General features: G+C 44.8%; 1 protein-coding gene across 2 annotated transcripts; it reads left to right on the forward strand.

Annotated features, from left to right (window-relative positions):
• Positions 1-2176: 2176 nt before the first annotated feature.
• c27h10orf53 (chromosome 27 C10orf53 homolog) lies at positions 2177-21139 on the forward strand. Of its 2 annotated transcripts, XM_078531047.1 has the most exons (3): positions 2195-2288; positions 9263-9382; positions 21026-21139. In XM_078531047.1, the coding sequence occupies exons 1-3, from the start codon at positions 2195-2197 to the stop codon at positions 21088-21090; spliced, it is 279 nt and encodes a 92-aa protein (XP_078387173.1). In that variant the 3' UTR covers positions 21091-21139. The 2 variants fall into 2 exon arrangements, 1 of the variants encoding a protein (XP_078387173.1); XR_013573541.1 differs by lacking the exon at positions 9263-9382 and having other exon boundaries at positions 2177-2288; positions 21026-21126.
• The last annotated feature ends 1139 nt before the right edge of the window (positions 21140-22278 follow it).

A 22278-nucleotide genomic window follows, 5' to 3' on the forward strand; every position in this document is an offset into this window, starting at 1 on the left:
CAAGGATAGATCTTTTGTGGACCTCAGAAATAATGGTGCGGGAGCTGGAAGATGAATCATTGTTTGCGATTCTCTAGCTATGATGTGATAGAAAAGAACGTAAACAGCCAAATGCAGTCCCTCTGGATAATGGCGGAGAGGTGTTGGAGAAGGATGGTGTAGTCAACCGTGTCAAAGGCTGCAGGAGAAGGAGGATGAGGGATAGCTTAGTGTGGTAACAGTCACACAGGGTGTCATTTGTGACTTTGATAAGAACCATTTTATCACTGTGGTGGGGCAGGAACCTGCTTGCAGAGATTCAAACCTGGAGCTCTAGGAAAGATGGGCACAGATTCGAAAAGTGACAACATGATCAAGGACTTTGGAGGGGAAAGGGGGGTTGGAGATGGGGCAGTAGCTTAGAAGGAGGAAGGGATCAAGGCTTGGAATTTTGAGGGGAAGGTTGACAGATGCAGATCTATAAGAGAGGGAGGCACACTAAAGAGAGAGAACTATTAACATTATCAACTAACATGGGCGCCTGGAAGCAAAGTTTTTTTCATCTTTCACAGGATGTGGGTCCCACTGGCTAGGACAGCATTTATTGCCCATCCCTAATTGCACTTGAGAAGGTGGTGGTGAGCCGCTGCAGTCCACATGGTGCAGGTACACCCACAGTGCTGCTAGGGAGGGAGTTCCAGGATTTTGACCCAGCGACAATGAAGAAATGGCGATATACATCCAATTCAGGATGGTGTACAGCTTGGAGGGGAACTTTCAGATGATGGTGTTACCATGTGCCTGCTGCCCTTGTCCCGCTAGGTGGTAGAAGTCGCAGGTTTGGAAGGTGCCATTGAAGCAGCCTTGATGAGTTGCTGCGGTGCATCTTATAGATGGTACATACTGCTGCCACTATGCATCGACGATGGAGAGAGTGAATGTTGAAGGTGGTGGATGTGGTGCCAATCAACTAATTGCTGGATGGTGTTGAGCTTCTTCAGTGTTGTTGGAGCTGCACTCAGCCAGGCAAATGGAGAGTATTCCATCACACATGGCCAGTAACAACCTGTACACACCACCAAAAGTAATGGAAACCAAGACCCATCTCACAAACAAGACAGTAAGAGTGCCATAAGCCACTCTAAGCTCAAAGACTGAATAGGAGACACCAATCCTTAAGGAAAAGGGAGGTCTTGTGGCACAGTTTCTCTAGGCCAGAAGTTCCAGGTTCGAGTCTCACTCCAGGACTTGATGTTCACGGAAGATGCATTCACAACGTGGTTAAGCAGGTTGATTATAAACCTGCAAATCATTCCAATACGTCTTTGGCGGGCAGGAAGAATGTGTGTCTCTCCTGGTCAGCCATACTTGATGCAGAGCGGCACCCCTCAAGCTACAGTCTCTGTCAATTAACAGTCTGGTGACCTGTCCCAAGAAAAACCAATGTCGAAAACAGACATGATCACGTGTGTTTGTGTCTGCCTCATGTGTCATTAGAAACGGGAAGGAAAGAAGAATCCATATGAAAGGCCATTGATGCTCTTTTATCAATGGTCGGTGACACAATGCACCTGGGGATTTTTACACTGGTTACAGCTGGGTGAAAGGGTGAAAGAAAAAGAAAAACACATCCTTGACCTAATTTCAACAGCCAACACCAAAATCTGGAAGAAATACATATCCCCTACTGAACCACAAAAAAAGGATACAAACTACGCCAGGCATGTGAGAGTAAATCTAAGGAGAAAGAGGAACTCGATTTCACAGACTAACCAGCCTCCCCCAGCCTTGCTAAACAGTGAGGAGATGTTCCAGTCCGGGAATACTGACTGACTGCCCGGAAAGAACTAACATCAATTGTGGGGTGTGTGCGCAGTTACAGCTAAACTGCTGAGAAACTGCAGGAACTTTGCAAGAACAAATCTGTTCAGACTAAAAATTAACTTTCAAACTGAACAAAAAGTTAATCTGCAGAGCGAAGCAGGTATTGGAAGTTGGGGTGGGGGGGGGAAAGGCTGGAGCCCGGGTTATGGAAAAGCTTTTGCTGACCACCAAGCTCAGTTTACTCTTCCCCTGGTTAAGTTTTAAAAGTCACAAGCCGGAAGTTTTGCCTCTTTTCTGAGTGATTTCACTTCCTTGGCAACGTTTTGTGTTGTTGCCAGGTGAGTGGGGCTGGATTTGGACAGGTTGAGTTGACCCCTGGAGCCCCGAGTCAATGCCGCTGTCAGCGCTGGTGACTATTCGCTATGGTCCGTATGAATCCTGTGGGGTGGTGGATTACAGGACTGGCCGGCTGCAGGGTTTGCAAGGTGAGAAAAAGCCAAACGTCAAACTCTCCCAAAGCGCTATTCACCCTGACAGCCCAAAGGCTCGAATAGTTAAACCTCCAAAAAAATAAATCCAAATAAATCATCAGTCCCCTGGCGAATACCAGCCTAGGCTTTATTTCCAGAGGGAATTGAAAAGTAGGGAAGTTAGACAGAAGCTGTATGGAACCTCACTGAGCCCACACAGAGTACAGCCTTCTTAGAATACAGCTCTGCTCACCATGTTACAAAGAGGATATAACTCTTTTGAGTTAAAACAATTAACTAAATTAACAAAATAAGGGATAAATCAAGCACAGCCCCTAAGTCAGGTCAGCTGTAAAATCAAGGAAAAAGTTTAAAGGAAACTTAAAAAAAATCAAACCAAAATGTGATTAAAGGGGTCAACAAAACACCCCAGTCCCCGTGGTGCCCACCGGGCACGGAAGGCCTCGAGAGTGCCGGCAGACACCGCGTGCTCCCACAAAGAGGATATAGAGGCACTGGGAACCTTGCAGCAAAGATTTACAAGAATAATACCCAGGGGTGTTGTGCTGCTGGACCGCTGCTCCAGCATCTCCTATTTAAATGCTTTAATATTCATGGCTGGATGGTAAAATCTCCTTTACTGATTGGTCACCCCTTATCCACCCTACTTGATTTTTCTTTCCACTGATCTCAGTGGAATCCACTCCATTAATTATCTGACTGGATTTTCGATCTGTAAGATTGGTGTTCATTTTAATCCTCGCTGCCTCCAGCATTGAAGCTACCTGTTTCCAGGAGTAAACACGTGCAGGGCGATTTCACTCATTGATGGCAACAATCAGAACTGGAGGGAAATCCACTCGCAACCATGTGGGGCTGTGTGATGTGTGACACAGAGGGGCTGGTACGGGGACCATGTTGAATGAAATCTACGTGTATTATCATGTGGGCACGAGGCCAAGTCTGGTCACAAGTTCCTGGAGTTTGAGTTCAGGTCGGACAGGAAGAGTTGACCGGAATTCGCTGTGAATCCGGAGCCTGGGGAGGTTAAGAGATGTAGGGGGAAGGCCAGGCCTCGCTCTGCAGCTGCTAAACATCTCTGAGTCACTGTGCAGCAGCAACAACAACAGTAACCCTCCTGTCCAGCTCCCTGATTGTAAAAAAAAATACAGACCTTACAACTCCCTGCACACAGCTTTCTCATAAACAGGCATTTTAGGGTCTTTGATGCTCAAGACTTTAGGGTCTAAAGCAGCATCAGTATCCCAAATACCCTGCCCCATTTGCCTGCTGAACATTAATTCCTTGGCTGTGACAGCCTGAGGATGCGAAACACAGTATTCTGTTTTTATATTGTGGGTGTTGCTGGCAAGGCCAGCATTTATTGCCCATCCCTAATTGTTCAGAGTCACATGTGGGCTAGGCCAGGTAAGGACAGCAGATTTCCAACAACATTAGTGAACCAGATGGGTTTTTATGACAATTAGACTTTTAAAGCCAGATTTTTATTAAATTCAAACTTCACCATCTGCCATGGTTGGGATTCGAACCCAGGTTCCAAGACACTATCCTAGGTCCCTGGATTACTAGTCCAGTGACAATACCACTATGCCACCACCTCCCCTATAGCGTTGCTATTCCCTGCTGGCTTTACATGAACTTTCTAACACAGAAATAAACCATTTGGCCCACCTCATCTATGTTGGTGTTTATGTTCCACACAAGCCTCCTCTCACCATTCTTGGTCACATTATCAGGGTAACCTTCAGCTTCTTTCTTCCTCATGTGTTTATCAACTTTCTGTGAATGTATCTATACTAGAATCATAGAATAGTTACAGCACAGAATGAGGCCATTCAGCACATTGGTAACTGACACAGAAACATCATTGAATCCCCTACTATCAACATCCAGGGGGTTACCATTGGTCAGAAACTGAACTGGACTAGCCGTATAAATACTATGGCCAGGATTTTTCAATCAGCATGAGGGAGTGGGCCTGACATGCCGGCATATAAAATGATGCACGATGACATCGGGTGTGTGTCCCGCTGTCATCACGCTGTCTCGTGATGTTTCGTTTGGCGGGCTCACACTGGAGTTGGCTGTGCGCCCTCCAATAATTGATAGGCTTATTAAGGCCATTAATGAATAAATTAATGCCAAGTTAATGCTGCCCGTCCAACTTTATGGTTGGCGGGCAGGTGAAAAGGCCAAGCAGCCTTTACATTTTTTTAGGAAATCTCAATCAAGAGCAGGATGAGGTTTCTTAAAGCTTTTATGAATTAAATAAGAAGTTTTCCTGAAAAATAAAAACATGTCCCATCTCATGTCACACAGTCATGTGAGGGGACACATTTCATTAAATCTTTATTGATTTTATTGATTATTTTCAGAAGCGGTTCAATCTCTCTGAGGCAGCTTTGTGCATGCGCAAAAGAGCGCTAGCCCCGAATCTCCCTCTTCCCAACCCCCGCACAGGTAGCGCTGAGCGGGCCTTAATTGGCCCGCACACATAAAATGGCGGCGCAGAGCTGATCGCGGGTGGTAGTTGACTCCACAACCGCCCCCGTCTGCTCCCACCAAGCCCCCCAGACACGGGAAAAATTCGGGCCTATGGCTACAAGAGCAGGTCAGAGGCTAGGATATATTTCCAAGTCAGGAAAGTAACGGCGAGTAACTCACGTCCTGACTCCCCAAAGCCTGTCCACCATCTACAAGACACAAGTCAGGAGTGTGATGGAATACTCCCCACTTGCCCGGATGAGTGCAGCTCCCACAACACTCAAAAAGCTTGACATCATCCAGGATAAAGCAGCCCCGCTTGATTGACAATCCATCCACAAATATTCACTCCCTCCACCACCGATGCCCAGTGGCAGCAGTGTGTATCATCTACAAGATGCACTGCAGGAACTCACCAAGCCTCCTTAGACCGCACCTTCCAAACCCACGACCACTACCATTAAGAAGGACAAGGGCAGCAGACAGATGCAGGTTTCCCTCTAAGCCACTCACCATCCTGACTTGGAAATATATCGCTGTTCCATGATTTTGACCCAGCAACAGTGAAGGAACTCCCTCCCTAACAGCACTGTGGGTGAACCTACACCACATGGACTGCAATGGTTCAAGGCAGCAGCTTACTGCCACCTTCTCAAGGGTAATTAGGGATGGGCAATAAATGCTGGCCTAGCCAGCGTTGCCCAATCCCATGAATGAATAAAAACTTCTCTGCAACAGCAACTCAGCTAGTCCCACTCCTCCACCTTTTCCCTGCTGCCCTGTAAAATCTTTTCAGCTACTTATCCAGTTCTCTTTTGAAAGCCGCAATTGAACCTGTCTCAATCAAGTGCTCGGGGGCAGGTGCATTCCAGATCCAAACCATCTGTTACATAAAGAAGTTTTTCCTCATGTCACCGCTGGCTCTTTTGTTAATTACCTTAGGGAATAATTTCTCACCATGTACGGTGATCGGTATGGTATCCAGACCCTCATGATTTTGAACACGTCTAATGAATCTCCTCTCAACCTTCTCTTCTCCACCGCTTGGTTTGAAATAAAATGCCTACTGGTACTAATATTTATCACTTAAGAAGCATAGTTTTACTGAGGTTTGGGGACTCAAATGATTAATACATAGGAAAATAACGTAATAATAGATTTAGAAATGATATGGCCAAAATATTTACTGAGCCCTGGCACCTCAAAATTTGGCATTACACCTTTGATGATACCAGAAATGTGTGGGTATACATATCAGGAAAGGATTGACAGGCTGGGCTTCTTCTCTCTTAAAAATAGAAGGCTGTGGGGTGATCTAATCGAATTATGAAAGGTTTTGATGCAGTAGATATAGAGAGAATGTTTTCTGTTAAGGGGATGAGTATAACTAGGTCCATCAATATAAGATAGTCACCAAGAAATCCAATAGTGAATTCAGAAGAAACTTCTTCACCCAAAGAGTGGCGAGAATGTGGAATTCACGACCAAATGGTTGAAGCAAATAGTATAGATCCAGTCAAGGGGAAACTAAACAAGCAGATAAGGAAGGAGGAAATAGAAGGTTATATTGATAGATTTAGATGAGAAAAGATGGGAAGAGGCTCAAGGTGAGGGAGTGCCCTAGTGGTATTGTCACTGGACTGGTATTCCAGAGACGCAGCAGAATGCCCTAGGGACCTGGATTTGAATCCCACATGGCAGATGGTGAAATTTGAATTCAATAAAAAATTTGGAATTAAAAGTCTGGTTATGACCACGAAACCATTGTTGATTGTCGTAAAAAAAATCCATCTGGTTCACTAATGCCCTTTAGGGAAGGAAATCTGCCATCCTTACCTGGTCTGGCCTACATGTGACTCCAGACCCAAAGCAATGTGGTTGACTCTTAAAATGCCCTTTAAACAAGGGCATTTAGGGGTGGGCAATAAATGCTGACCTGGCCAGTGATGCTCACATCCCATGAATGAATTTTTTAAAAAGTGGTGGTTAGGCCAAATGGTTTTATTTTGTGCTATATATCCTATGTAATTGTATTCTCAAATTATTTTCAAGTACTGTTTCCAATGGCAGAAGAGTTGGTGACCAGAAGGGACAGATTTAAGGGGCAAAAGAACAAGAGGAAAGTATTTTTTTTGCACATTGCATTTTTGTGATCTGGAGTGCCCTGCCTGAAAGGGTGGTGTCATTATTTGCAGGGATTCACACAGAGTAAATTTTGAAAGTCACCGTTGAGGTTGGCAAGGCCGACAGATATTGTGTCTAATGGTGATGCTGTTAGGATGCATTGATTCACTTGAGCAGCTGAAGCCAGTTAAGGGGACACCTATTTCAGAAAAAGGTCTAACAAGCTATTTTTGCTCAATATGCATTGTACAATGACAAATACAATCTTGTAAATCACAGCATTAGTTGCCCCCGTCATTTTTAAACAACTGCCCTTAGGATGTGGGAAACATAATAATTATGAATTACTTATCCATTGTTGCTCTGAGGCCATTAAGAATGACAAGTAGGCCTGGATAGAAGATTCTGTTCCCTGTAGGACAGTTTAAAAGTTGATCCAAAAGCTCCAGTGTTATTTCTTTTCTGACTGTGGGGTATATTTATTATTTACAGTTTCACTATTTGCCATCAGAAGTTTTGAGTTTATCAACACTCGGATAACTAGTCCAGAACCTGAACCACTAGACTACCACTAATGATAGCAAAGAAACAATCAGCTTTTACAGCTACTTTACTGTCGCCAGATTTATTGAATTTAATTTTACAATTTAAATTCATGACCTGTGGTTTGCTAGTCCGATACCAATACCACTAAACTACCATATTAAGAGTGAAGTGATAATCTTGGTTTGGATGAAGCACTCTTGCTTCTGGGTCAGAAAGCTGTGGGTTTGAACACCACACCAGAGACTTGAGCACATAATCTACACTGACAGTTCGGTGTAACACTGAGGATGTACTCCACTGTTGCCATATGCGGTCTTCTGAAAGAGGTATTAAACTGAGGGCCAGTTTCCCTTTCTCATGTGGATATAAAAGATCCAAGGTGTGTCTCCCCTCGTGTCTGGGCCAACATTTATTCCTCAGCCAATATTATTACAACAACTTCTGAGTATCTATCTCATTTGCCTTTCTCAGGACCTTGCTGTGAGCGAATTGGTTTTCTAGATCTTTCCCTAATTAAGTTAGTGTTTTATTTATTGAATTCTGCTGTAACTTTAAATTTATTCCTTTCATCTTTATTCCTTGAACTGTTCCTTTCAGTCCAAATGTCTTATACTCCAAAACATATCACTAGACTACTGGAGCTTAATTCATCCTTAGTCCAGGGAAAGTAAATCTTTGCAGTTGTCAGTGCCAAAATTCTGAAGGCCTCTCTATCCCAGGACTTGCATTTATCCATCAATATCTTGTCTGTCGATAGTTTGTAAGTATTCTCTCACTTTTAATTTGATGTCATTTTCACTCAGTGAAGTTTAATTTAATGTAATTTAAATTCTGTATTTTTGGCATATCAGAACATAGGAAGGTTGTACAAGAGAATTTTACACATTAAAGAGCAATTGAGGGTGATTGGCAGAGATGAGACTGTTGGCAAAATTCCTGAATATTTGGAACTTTTTTGGGAATGCAGAAATAAGGGGGGCAATTCTAACCTAACCCACCTGTTGGTAAACACAAGGGGTCAGGTACAAAACTGGTTTTAACCCCGCCCATTGTTAATCTCCATTCACATCAATTGAGTTCAGTTACTATTACTCTCAGTAAGTCACATTAAAATATCTAGTTTTTAAAGGAAAGAGATATGTAATTTAACAGTGTTTAACACTCAGTGATCAACATTTACCAGTTAATCCCATATGGTGTTATCCATTGATGGTCTTAAGCCTGGACCACAGTTCCCAATTTTGCTGCTTACCTGTCTGTTGAAGGCCTAGGGAGGAGTTGGGTAAAAATGGGACTAATTAAGGCTTAGATAAAAGCAAAAAACTACGGATGCTGGAAATCCAAAACAAAAACAAAAATACCTGGAAAAACTCAGCAGGTCTGGCGGCATTTGTGGAGAGGAGCACAGTTAACGTTTCGAGTCCGCATGACTCTTGTTCTGTTGAAGAGTCATGCGGACTCGAAACTTTAACTGTGCTCCTCTCCACAGATGCTGCAGACTTGCTGAGTTTTTCCAGGTATTTTTGTTCTAATTAAGGCTTAATTATTTCTACCCTTCCACAATTTTCTGACATTAGTAGCTTTTGGCTTTCTTACCTTCTTGTTCAACATTCACTCCTGGCTAAATCAAGGTTAGAGAATTGCAGTAAATATATTTTTTCTCTTCCATTTTTTTGGAAGATTTTTAAATTACGATTTGCCGGTGTTTTATAGAAAGTATAGTCTGAAATGTAATTGTTGCTGTATGATGGATGTTCTCAAAACCCTTAAATAAATAAATAGATTTAATTGGGTTTTCCCTCTCACTTTTGAAGCTATACTGGAGGCCAGTGGTCATCGCTGGATTCTAGAACAATTTTTTGACTGGGATACCGTGGAGCTTATCGTGAATGGAGAGTCTGTCTTCAAATGTAAAATAACACAGCTTGATTTTGGTAAAAAAATTCTTAAAATGATTTTATACATAACATTATAATGAGAAACTGAGACCAACAAAAAAAATCTTTTTTTTTTATTCTTTAACAGGATGTGGGTTCGCTGGCTAGGCCAGCATTTTTATTACCCATCCCTAATTGCCCTTAAGAAGGTGTTGGTGAACCATTGCAGTCCATATGGTGTAGGTACACCCATAGTGCTACTTGGGGGGGGAGGGGGAGGGGGGGGGGGGGCAGAAGGTTCCATGCATAACATTCATGCTTAACATAAATGCTGATCATTTTCTATTTTCAGTGAATTAGCTTTGAATTCTGGAGTTACATAGTAGTTCAGACAGTTGTATCTGAATTATGCAAATTATGAATGATTTTTCGCATCGAAAAATTTCTTTCAATTAACTTTTTAATGGCCTTAATAGGCCTTTTAATTGTCGGCACACCCCACTGACCAAAATATTGCACGAGTGTGCGATGATGTCGGGACGCACACCCAATGTCATCGCGCGTTATTTTATGCTCTGTCGGGTTGGGTGCGCGCCTGCTGAGCTAAAAATTTTACCCGTGATTTTATAGTTCCACACACCCTGTCAATATTGGGTTTGAAGAGCTGTCTTCATCTTAACCTTGTCCAGACTTATCACAATACCACCTGCCTTCATTTATGTGGCTTAATGTTACTGTAGATTGGTTTAATTTTAACTCAAGATTTTTGACCGTTGGACATGGGCGTAAGTTTTTTTTTAATTTGTGTAATATTGCTGTGGCGCAGCATCTAACAAAATGCACTTTTCAAAAGGATCTGCTTTCTTGTATTTTTGTCTGTGTTCCTCCTTCATATTGCTCTGCAATTAAATGTGTCAAAAATAAAGCTTTAAGAAATGTTGTAGATTTATTTAACTGGTAGTGTCTTTGCAGGAGTGTTGTAATTAATAGCACAAACGTACATCATTTTAAGCCAAATCACATTTCAGCGAAATCCCAAAGAGCCTTTCCCTCATCAATCAAGCACTGGGTACGCACGCAAGTGAACATGCTAAGGTCAGAGTGAACTGTCTAAGTGTCTTACTGCTTCAATACCTCATCACTGTAATTGAATCAAACTTTAAGTGGCTCCTTCTGATCACTGGTGTCCTTTGAATATGAACACATTGAATTTAATTTGATGCTGCAATTCTGTTGCTGTGTTTGAAGAGACAGTTAGATCCAATGAATTTGAGAAAGTGATAAAACCAATCCCAAATGCTCACCTTTCAATTCACACGATAATTTGAGTGACAACATATTTGAGCTTAAGTGTCTGGTATACCTACCCTGCATCTCCTCACAGTAGCATCTCTAAATGAACTTGATATTAACTTTTCAGTTTAATTATAGTTATTGACAAGTGGAATATATTCTGCCTGTACAAAGAAATATTTCCTGTGCTAGTTTACTAACACTCAAACTTAGATTATAAATTTAGAGAATGTTTTATTTGAGCATCTATGTGGAATTTGACATTTTCTCTCATCCTTCTTTATAGTTCAGGTACTTTCCTCAATCTCCTTCTGGAAGGAAATTGCTGGTCTCTGGTCAGTAGCCCACAGTGAAATCATCTGTTTAGTATGTAGCATTCCAGAGCACTGCCAACTGCATTGTTCCATAGGAACGCTGTATTCTAACCCAATCATATTTGAATGCAATAAAACTGGCTGCAGAAAAATTAAAAATTAATGCTCCAGATTTCACAATCTTATTCCTTATCAGATATTCATTGAGTCTGGGCTCAATTCAGGTTAAGTGGAATCCCGCATTGTAAACAAATGGAAGAGTAAAAAGCCCTAAATGACTTGGAAATGGGCAGCTATATTCTGGAGCAAAGCTGCCACACATCCAGAGGTCACAGTGTAATTTTTCCGAGTGGCCCAGCATTTATGAGGAAAGAAAGACTTGCATTTATATAGCGCTTTTCACATGCACCAAACATCTCAAAAGACTTTACAGCCAATGTAGTACTTCATTGAAGTGTTGTAATGCAGGAAATGTGGTAGCGAATTTGCAGTCAGCAAACAGCAATGTGATAATGATCAGATTATCTGTTTTTTGTGATGTTGATAAAGGGATAAATATTGACCAGGACACTGGGGATAACTCCCCTGCTCTTTTTCATCGTCGCCCTGCATTACGGTATTTCGGTGGGCGGGTGTGGGCAAATGTTGACAGCTCGGCCGATGTCAATTAAAGGGGCAATTCATCCAATGAAAAGGGCAATGCCCTGCAATTTTAAGCAGCCCGTGCATTTTAACAGTTGGCGCACGGGCTGGTGGGGAATCACAACTAGGACCGTCTAAATCCAGGGTGGGATATAAGGCCAAGGATGGAGCAAAGGGTGTGGAGGTAGGAGTGAACATTCCTGGAGAGTCTGGACTTTCCAGATTGCTCTGCCAAGCATATTGCTCATTCTTTTCTAAGGAGGCTTCTGTCCTTAAAGAGCCGTTTACAGACTGACCATAGCATCGTTAAGTCTGCACCTCAGCAATCCAATAGCTTAAAAACGGTGATTGTTATGTCAGGTGGAGGCTCTTCCTCCGATAGAGTTGAATAACTATCTGGACAGGACAGAGGTTCAGTGCAGAAGAAGGACCCGCCTCTCATGGGAGACAGTGACTTCCATCTGTGAAATGATTGGGCCCAAGATTGCATCCAACTGTGTTGGGGGGCACCCTATGGCTGTGGCACTGAAAGTGACCATTGCCCTCAATTTTTGTGCTTTGGGGTCCTTCCAGGGTCCTGCATGGGATTTCTGTGGAGTGTCACAATCTGAAGCACACAGCTGTATAAAGCTTGTCACGGACGCACTCTTCAGTAGGGTGAATACCTTCATACATTTCAGAATAGATGAGGATAGCCAGGCAGAGTATGCAAGAGGATTTGGAGCAATTGCAGGCTTCCCAAAGATTCAGGGTGCCATTGATTGCGCCCATGTGGTGATCAAAGCACCTGCAGGAGATCCGGGGGTCTTTGTGAATCGTAAAGTCCACCATTCACTCAACATCCAGCTAGTGTGTGACCATCAGCAACAGATCCTCCAGGTTTGTGCACGGTATCCTGGGAGTTGCCATGACTCCTATATTCTCTGGCGTTCCCAGGTTCCAAGGCTTTTCACCACCCTGCATGCTTGGGTGGCTGGCTGCTGGGGAATAAAGGATACCCTTTGAAAAGATGGCTGGACACAACAAGACATCCTCGAACCCCGCTGAAGAGAGGTGCAACAGAAGCCACACCTCCATGAGGGTCATAGTCAAGAGGAAGGTCAGCCTGCTCAAAGCGAGGTTCCATTGCCTGGAGCCATCTGGGTGACCTCTTCAATATGCACCAGATCACGTGGCGCTCATTGTGGTTGTGTGCTGTACCCTGCACAGTCTGGCTCTCTCTCCGGGAGGTCAGATGGAGGAGGAAGACTGGGATGTCCAGCTGCAAATGTTTAAGGATGAACCAAACACAGACTCTGAGGATGACCCTAAACAGCCACAGGGCCATGTTGAGAAGCCAGCAGGACTGTAGCTTTTGGGAGCCTGGGAAGTGCTCATTCAAAGGAGCTTCCAAAGTCTTCATTCCATATCATTGAAAAGGCTGTAGTTACATAATCGCTCGGACCTCAAGAGCCCTTCCTTACACCCTCTTTGGCCTGCACCTCCTCTGAGAAAGAACAATCATGCTCAGTCACTTTTTGGAATTGAATTGCAGGCCTCCAATCTAAATGACTCTCATAGCACAAGAAGAACATGTGATGTGAAGTAACAATTTAATACCGTGGTGTGGAACAACAGTACACAATTCACACAGCTAAAGATTTCACCCATGATTGCCCTTCTGTGTTTGCTGTGATTTCTTAAACCGTTTACAAGTGTTTCATCTTGGTGCTCCCCCATCGCTGGCAGCTGCTCTCTCAGATCCCCATTGGCCTGGGTAACCTTGGCAGTCGTCCTCTGGTTGCCGGAGATGGTGAGGGCCCCGACTGGGTGAGAGAGTCCTGCACAGTGTCAGGACACTCCTCAGTTGTCATGGTTTCTTCAGACAAAACGGTCACTGACAGAGAGGCGGAGGAGCTGCTGTCACTGTCAGGGACGCCCTGAGAGGAGCCCCCAGATGGAGAGAGCTGCCGCTTATCCACCAACATGAGGTTTGCTTGGACCTCCCTGCTCACCGTAGATGGAAGAGAAGCTGGCAGAGATGGCAAGTGCCTCATCCATCTCTCACACTGGCAATGCCCTGAAGTCAGTGCCAGTGTGTGGACTTGCAGCTCTGAACCCAACCCCAGAAACCCTTGATTGAGCTGGAGCTGGTGCTCTATGAGAGAGAGGTCATCGACCTCTTGATGGAGGATGGTGTGTGTTCAGAGGAGTGGGTGATCTCAGTGCTCATGCCCCACATAGACCCCTTCATTTTGCAGACCCAAGGCATGCATACTCTCTGGAAGCTGTGCCAGATCTCACATACCTCCAGCTGGACATCCAGCATTTTCTGCCTGATGGATGACTCCAGAGTGTCGTCACCTCCTTGGGGATCAGCATCTTCCTGGTCTCCAACAATCCTCCGACTCTCAGAGGTCTGGGAACTCACTGTCTCTGACAGCTGCTCAGGTGAATGTGGTGTGCTTGCCCCACTACCATCTGTACAGACGCACTCAACCCCACTGAGGCGCCAGTATCTGAAGTGATGCGAGGTGTGGAATGAGGATGTGATGCTGCAACATCTGAGGTCCCTCCTCCTCCGATGTTAGTGGTGAACCATCCGGAACCTCTACTGCTCTGGATGATGATCCCCCTGATGGATGAAACACAGCAGAGAGTATACGTGAACATTAAAGAAGCAGAGTCAGTAGCTGCTGCTGTGTTCTGCACATGGACATGGCACAATTCCAACATATACTGATGCAAGAACACAGAGGAACAGTGAATGTAACTCTTTGCCCCTGAGCCTCCATTTCTGAAGCCCCCCCCCCCCACAATCAAAAGTGTGTCCTCTTCACTCTCACCCTCCTCAAAAACCCCCTCTTCTCCTCGACCAGTAGACCTCATCCCCTGCTCGCATGCAAACTCTAAAATGTCTTCCGGTATCAGCACTGCCAGATTTGGAACCCCACCACCTGTACATCCACGTTCCGGTGTGTTGTGCTTCCTTTCCTCCTGTGAAGAGGAGAGCATATTCACGTGGCCCTTTTCTATATGACTGAGGTTTACATGCTCCTCCCCAGCATCACCGGTCCATGTGCCCAACACATTGCAGAACTTCTCCCTCCTGGGTGTGCCTGCCATCCTACCTAGTCCTAAACATCCTTGTTGGGCACAGGTTTCCTTTGCATCTGGAGTTGATCACCTAACAACTTCCAGCGCCACCAAGTGCATGCCCACACACACATATACATCCCTTCAAGGTGTAAATGGGCTTCCTTACACTCACCTTTGCAGAGCAGAGAAGGTCATTCACACTTTTCCGATGCTGCACCCAGGTCCTACACATGATCCCGTGGCTCCTCACTATCGCCACCCCCTCTGCCCAGGCTTTCTGGGTTAGGTGTGGAGGCTTCCTCTTGCCATTACCTGGCAGCAGTATCTCCCATCGATCACTGCCTGCCTGCAGGAGTCATCGGAGAAACGAGGCGCTGTTTGGATGCGGACATTTCCATGGCCGCTTGCTTGGCTTTGTCCTCTGGCTAACATGCCACAAATCCCTTCACAAGCTGGCCCTCCCTGTGCTGCAGGATAGCAGAGATTGACCATCTCTGAAGAGGGTCCTGCCACTGCACACAGTTCCAAATTTGTTCCCTTGGCCTTCCCAGTATCCTTCCTAGTGTCCTTTTAAAGCCCCCACCCCCAGCTGGCTTCATGGGTGAGCTGTCCCTGTTTCCGCTCCCTCCCACCCGACAGCACTGGCCCTCTGAGTGAGCTGGCCAGCTGTTAATTGGCCAGCCAGCGTGTGACTGCTGTTGGCTGCCATTGTTGGACAGGAACTCAGGCCCTAGAGTGGGACTTGAGCAATGTTTGTGGACTTAGAAGCCTAGGGATTGGTGGCAACATTTGTGCTTATTACCAAGACCAGCAGCAGGGCCACACCCAGAAGGGAAAAACAGTTCGGAGCAATACTCTTTATTTCCCAGTTTTTACTGGTGTTCCATTTTAAGGTATAGAAGACCAGTTCAGATCAGTATTCTTATTTCCCAGTTTTTACTGTTATTACATTCTGGGCAGCAAATTGGTCCATCGGCCTCATTTGTTCAATTCCAATGCATTACAGGCTCAGAGGCAGTGCATTGGTGGTGGGGTTGGGAGTGGGTGCTTGGGAGGGAGCTGGCCAATAAGATTGACCAGCTGGGCTGCCAGCCCAGGAGCTAAGCTTAGTCCAGGAGGAGAGGCACTCAGGAGCTGGGTGGGCAGTTGCTAGCAGCAGCTGCTTAAGATGAAGACAGTCTGACTGCACCAGGGAGGAGAGCATTGTTTTGTATATAACGTGAGCAGATACCTGTTGTATTCCAACAAACTCAGCATGGACCAAACCTTGACAGCAAATCTGGGACCTCTCTTGCCTGTGGTGCCTCAGTTCCACCCTTACAGACTCTTAGGGAACATCAAGAGATTCAACAGCTTTTCGGCTCTATTTTTGGGTGCTTACTTTATTGAAACTGAATACTGAGGGTTTAATCATGAGACCCGTCTGACAGAATTATTGATTCCTGATGATTTCAGCTGAATCAGTACCAGCAAAGGCAGTTATTAACCCTCAGTGATTGTCATTTCAACATGTTGATTCATTTCCCTTACACAGTCAGGTATAGTCCCTTAATAACACTGAAAGCTCTCATTGCTTAGAACAAATACGTTGAAAACACTAACATGGATAGAGGACACAAAATGAACAGCAAAGTAACTGAACGGGCTGATAATGTGGTCCAGGTGTGTGTGGCCACACTGATGCTCTGCATTCTGGGGCTTCTTGTCATATCGTGGAAGTTGAGGACTCCTTCAAGCTTTATGCTGATTCCCAGAGGAAAGCCAATGAAATCACTAGCCATAACGGCTAAGGTATCAGTGATGTACATGTGCACTGAAGGTTGACAGATGTGGTGAGATCTCCCAGAGCTCCTTAGGCATATAAAAACTCAGTGAGGCTGTTATCACTCACTGAACTGTCCTGGTTATGGAACCTGTTCCCAGGTCTGATTTCAGGCATTTACATAGATTTTTGATGTCATCTTACAGGAATCATAATCTGTGCATGCCGAGGGCAACAGTCAGATATAACTTTAAGGTGCCAACAGTAAATATGTTTCTAACAAAACGTGATTTCCCAAAGCAAAGGGCAGATACACAACAAAGAAAGTGTTGTAAATGAAATTATATGAAAAATACCAAGTCACTTTAAACAGTCACATCCAATGTGAAGGAAGGAGGTTCCCTTGTAATAATCACTTTATAAAGCACTAAGCTCTTAGGGCACTATTTAATGGAGGTGACGGGGGTTCTGCCCACTGACTGGAGAGCTGTCGAAAACCCTGCGATGCCTCTTTTAGGGATGGCCTGCCAATTGGGCACTTCACTGGACAGTGGTGGGCCTTCCTCGGCATCAAGGACCTCTGGGGGCTGAAGTCTCGCCCGCCGAGAACTTCCGGCCAATCGGAGGCCGGCAGCTCAGTTGAATGGCAGCGCCATTGGGGAGGCAGTGGTTGCTGCTGGTACAACACCCACCCCAAACATATTATCACCACTGGATTGCAGGCCACAGGGGCGGGGGGGGGGTGAATTGGCAGCAAGGGCAGAGGTGCTGCTCTCAGTGGGCTCCCTTCCTTTCTGATGCTGGATCCAAAGGCACAAGTCTTTGAACAAGGGACACCCACCACGATCCAGATGGTACAAGCTACTCCACGCTGGTTTATACCGGCAGCGGCAAGATGAGGCCCTTAAGTGGGCATTAAGTGCCCACTTAAGGGCTTCAATTTGCAGCAGCCCTGGAAGGCCATCCACCAGTCTTCCTGTCCTCGACTTAATCGGGATAGAGGCAGGAAGGTGATGGGGTGCCCACCAGCTTGACTAAATGTACCCCCCCGCCACCAAATTTCCATGGGGGAGGGCATTAGGTTCCGTTCCCAGAGCGTAGTTCAGACATTATAGGGCTGATTATCATATTTTTCAGCTCCTTAATGAGCCTCAGGGCACGTGTGTAAAGGCCGCAGTATTGGAAACAATTCAGGTACATTATGATGCACACTGCACGTAAAGAGTGTAGTAGATCTCACCATCACACAACATGCAGCAGTTTTACAGGCGCCAAAAATTGATGATGATTCTTAGTAACAATCTTTAAAATTGTTACTTGGAAAGACTCGATCTCTAATTCCTGACAAGCCACCGTCTTGATGGAAAATCATGTGGATTCCTTTCCCCTTTTGTTCTCGAAACATAGTGCAATGCCATAAGTTGCACCCAAAGTACCACGTGTCATTTGAGAAGCAGTTTTCTCCTTTTAGGCAGAAGATTAGCCAGTTGCTTTTGTGATAACATTGCCTGGGAAGTTAAACCATCAAATTGTTTATAAGGTTTTTGCTCTAATTTCTCATTTTTTTTTGGTCAAAGAAGGAACCTTGCAGTTACAGAGGATTCCCAACTAAGTGATTGTTACTCCAGTACCACCCTAACACGGTTAGTGTAAGATTGTCAGCTCATAGCTGGCATAGTGTAGGGACATGCAACAGTGAAATTACTCTTCATTGGGAAAGATGCCTGAACTCATCTTGTTTCTAGGTCAAGCAATTTCTAAGAGCTCGACGTTAATCCCAGTGGACACCATGTGTTGCAATAGCTTGGATCTTTTTGGCTGCTATTTCAGCTCAGCCCATTATTTATGCCATTCTAATTCAATATACTCTGGTTAACTCAAAGAATTCATTTTGCATTAAAAAATTTGAATTACCCAGTACTTTGAATTAACTAATATAAATAGCATAGCAAAGCAGTGCTAAAAAATGAAATAGTACAGTTAAATTGAACAATTTTGAATTAAGAGTAGAGGGAAGTGGTGGCATAGTGGTATTGTTATTAGACCAGTGTTCCAGGGGCCCAAGATAATGCTCTGGGCACCCAGGATCTAATCCCACCACGGCAGATGGTGAAATTTGAATTCAATAACTAAAAGTCTGATGATGACCACGAAACCATTGCCAATTGTCGTAAAAACCCATCTGGTTCTCTAATGCCCTTTAGGGAAGGAAATCTGCCGTCCTTACCTGGTCTGGCCTTTATGTGACTCCAGACCCACAGCAAATGTGGTTGACTCATAAATACCCTCTGAACAAGGGCAATTAGGGATGGGCAACAAATGCTGGCCTAGCCAGCAATGCCCAAATCCCATGAACGAATTTAAAAGGTCTTAAAATGTTCATCTCTGACTGCCAGTTTACTGTGTAACAATTGTATTTTTTTTAAGCTGTACTGGATAATTGAGTAAAAATACTAAATATAAAGAAATGACCTAGACTAGATTGTGCAGGCTTGGTAATCCAAATTTTGGCCTAATTCCAACCAGGTCAGATGTGATTTTGCATGGCCTGCACTTGTTGAGGAACCAAATGCCACTTTTGTTGTGACATCTTTAGAGTTCAGTCAGGGCATTGGCAAAACGTGACTGTGAAAAATGCTTTCTAATCATATTATTCCTTCAGTTGGGGCTTGTGGGCATTGGTTTTAGTGGGTTGTCTGTGGTAATCTTGTGGATGTTTAATAGGGAAAGGGAAGAAATCAAGGGTATACATCTCCCAGACGTGTAGCCAAGTGGATCAGTCAAGAATAGGATCCCTCATATTTGCTAATTGTTGGTACAATTTGAACTTTAAATACCATCTAAATTTATGCAGGTATTTACTTACTTGCAGTATTCATCACAGAGTGCTATGTTCCATAGCTGGTCTGTACAGCTGGCACATACATATATATGTATATATATATATATCTATATATATTCGATTAATAACTGCCTCAGCAGAAATATTATTTAAAATAAAAACAAAAATGCTCTAAATACTCAGCAGATCAGGCAACATCTGTGGAGAGAAGCAGAGTTAACGGGCAGAATTTAACCCTTGGTTGGCGGGCGGGCAGCCAAACTCCGCCGCCGAAATGGGCCCCGCCGCCATTTTGAGTGGACGGGCCAATTAAGGCCCACCCAGCGTGACGCCCGACGGGAAGCGCCATGCAGTTCCTGTGCAGGGGAGGGGGGAGGGAATCCCCAACTGTCAAAGTATGCTCACTGCTCCCTGAGACTAAGTGCTGTCTCAGGGAGAGCGCTGACAGTTTGATAAACTTAAAAAATAGAAAAATAAAAAAATTAACATGTCCGCCTCATGTGACAATGTCACATGAGATGGGACATGTTAATAAATATGACTAAAACTTTATTAAAGTTTTTTAAAACAGACATGAAACCTCATCCTGCCAGTGGATAAAGTTTCATCAATAATCTGCAGTCTGCTGGGGCTCCTGGCCTTCCCGCCAGCCTTAAGGTTGGACAGGCAGGGCTTTTAATTGTCTTAATTATCCTGTTAATGGCCTCAATTGGCCATTGACAGGTCAGCGGGTGGACAGCTGATTTCGCTGTCTGCCCGCCTTCCTGAATATTTAAATGGGGCGGGATGACATCGGGGGTTCCTCCTGACCTCATCCCGCGTTGGCGAGCGGGCCCCGCCCCCAACTCGCTGACAGAAAAATTCTGGCCAACGTTTCAGGACACGATGACCCCAAAGGCCATCAGCAACCAGAAACATTGGGCAGAATTTTCACCTGGCTGGGCAGGCGCGCGCCCGACCCGCTCAAGCATGAAATGACGCGCGTTGATGTCAGGCGAGTGTCCCGACGTCAACATGCAGTCACGCGATAGTCTGGTCGTCAGGCTTGCGCGGGAATTGACAGCTTACCCACTGACAATTAGAAGGCTTATTAAGGCCATTAAAGTATTAATTAACTTAAATTTTTCGCTGCCCGTCCAACCTTACGGTTAGCGGGCAGGCGACATGGCCAAGCAGCCTTTGCACTTTTTAGGACACTTCATCCACGGGCTTTCCAATAGCAAATAAAAAATTTTACATCTCATTCATAACATGTCTCTACTCATGTGACGGAGTGACGTGAGGGGACATGTTTTTTTTAACATTTAAAAATTCTTTATTTTTGTTTGTCAGAACTCTTCATCTCCCTGAGGCAACTCTGCGCCTCGGGGAGCTTTTCCAGCACGTGTACAAAGTTCCCCGCTCGCGCCCCCCTCCCGCACAGGCAGCACTGAGCGCTGCAGCATGCATTTCATGCCGGGCAGCCTTAATTGGCCCGCCAGCGTGAAATCACGGTCCGACCCCGATCACAAGCGGCAGTAGTCTTCCTGACCACCCCCCCACCGAGCCGCCCGACAAGGGCAAGAATTCTGCCCGTGAACTCTGTTGCTCTCCACAGATGATGCCTGACCTGCTGAGTATTTCTGACATTGGCTGTATTTAATTTCAGATTTCCAGCATCTGCATTATTTCGCTTTTGTTTCGGATGACCTAATGGTGTGTGAAAAAAAAAGTCAGAAATCTGTTTACTGTGTTTGTGCACTGCTTTTTCTTCTGGTTTTATTTTTCAGGAGGTGATGGGAAACTGGACTTACTTTGCAAGGAAGCGGTGAAGGCAGTGAACGATGCTTATTGATCAGTTGACAGATTGCACTGTAGTTTGTATCCTCACATCCTTACAGCGAGATGAAATGTTGCTTCTAGTCATCTCATTGCCTGGTCTCATTTTCTGACGTTTGGCTAATGATGTGGACCCTTCTCCAGGGATTAGCAGGAGATTGCAGCACTCCACAGCTGAGCCGAATTCAATAGCTGTGCGTTTTATTGTTTAGAAATTTTAATAGAATTAAATAAAATCATTTCATGCGTATACTATGGTCACATCATTCTTCTTCCTCCTCAGTGAAATTACATCTGTGCCTTTAAGCATGTTGCATTCACAAGTAAGTTGGCCTGAATTTTCCCGTTGGCGATTTGGGGGCGGGGCCCGCTCGCCAACGGGAAAATGACGCAGGATGAGATCGGGAGGAACCCCCGACATCATCCTGGTCCCTTTAAATATTGAGGAAAGCAGGCGGACAGCGAAATCAGCTGTCTGCCCACCGACCTGTCAAAGGCCAATTAAGGCCATTGACAGGATAATTAAGGTAGTTAAAGGCCCTGCCTGTCCAACCTAGGGCAAAATTCTGCCCGTTAGGAAGGCACCAGTTATTTTTAGCATTAACAAGGACTTGCATTTATATGGTGCCTTTAACACAGTAAACGGTCCCGAGACACCTCACAATTTTCAAAGATTTGTCAAGCCACATAAGGAAAAATTGGGACTGGTGACCAAAAGCTTGGCTAGAGGTAGGTTTTAAAGACATGTCTTAAGGGAGAGGTGGATAGGCTTAAGGAGGGAATTGCAGAGCTTAGGCCCAGGCATCTGGGAGACACAGCCACTGAGGATTGGAACAACATATACTGTGGAAAGAGAAAAACATGAAGAGAGTATCAGTGAAGTGAAAAGGATAACTCACACAGCACAATGATGTGTTTCTGGCTTTCCACTGGGAAGATGTTCTCTCTATTCAAAAGCTTGGTAAGGCTGCGGACATGGGCTGTGTTAGTTACAGATCTGAAACCTCCTGTGGTTACCTGTATTATGAAGCATCTGCATAGACAGCGAGAGAATCTGCTTTTACTGCAGGGAAAGGAAGAGGAGCTGAAGCATTTCAGTTCGTAAACAAGCACAATCCCGCCTGGATCCTTCTGTATTGTGATGCAGTTCGAAGGAGCCGTATGTTGTTAAGTTGCTCGTAGTGTGACAAGACCTAGTTCAGTG

The sequence above is a fragment of the Cetorhinus maximus genome, chromosome 27 (assembly GCF_964194155.1).
Source record: "Cetorhinus maximus chromosome 27, sCetMax3.hap1.1, whole genome shotgun sequence".
NCBI lineage: Eukaryota > Metazoa > Chordata > Chondrichthyes > Lamniformes > Cetorhinidae > Cetorhinus > Cetorhinus maximus.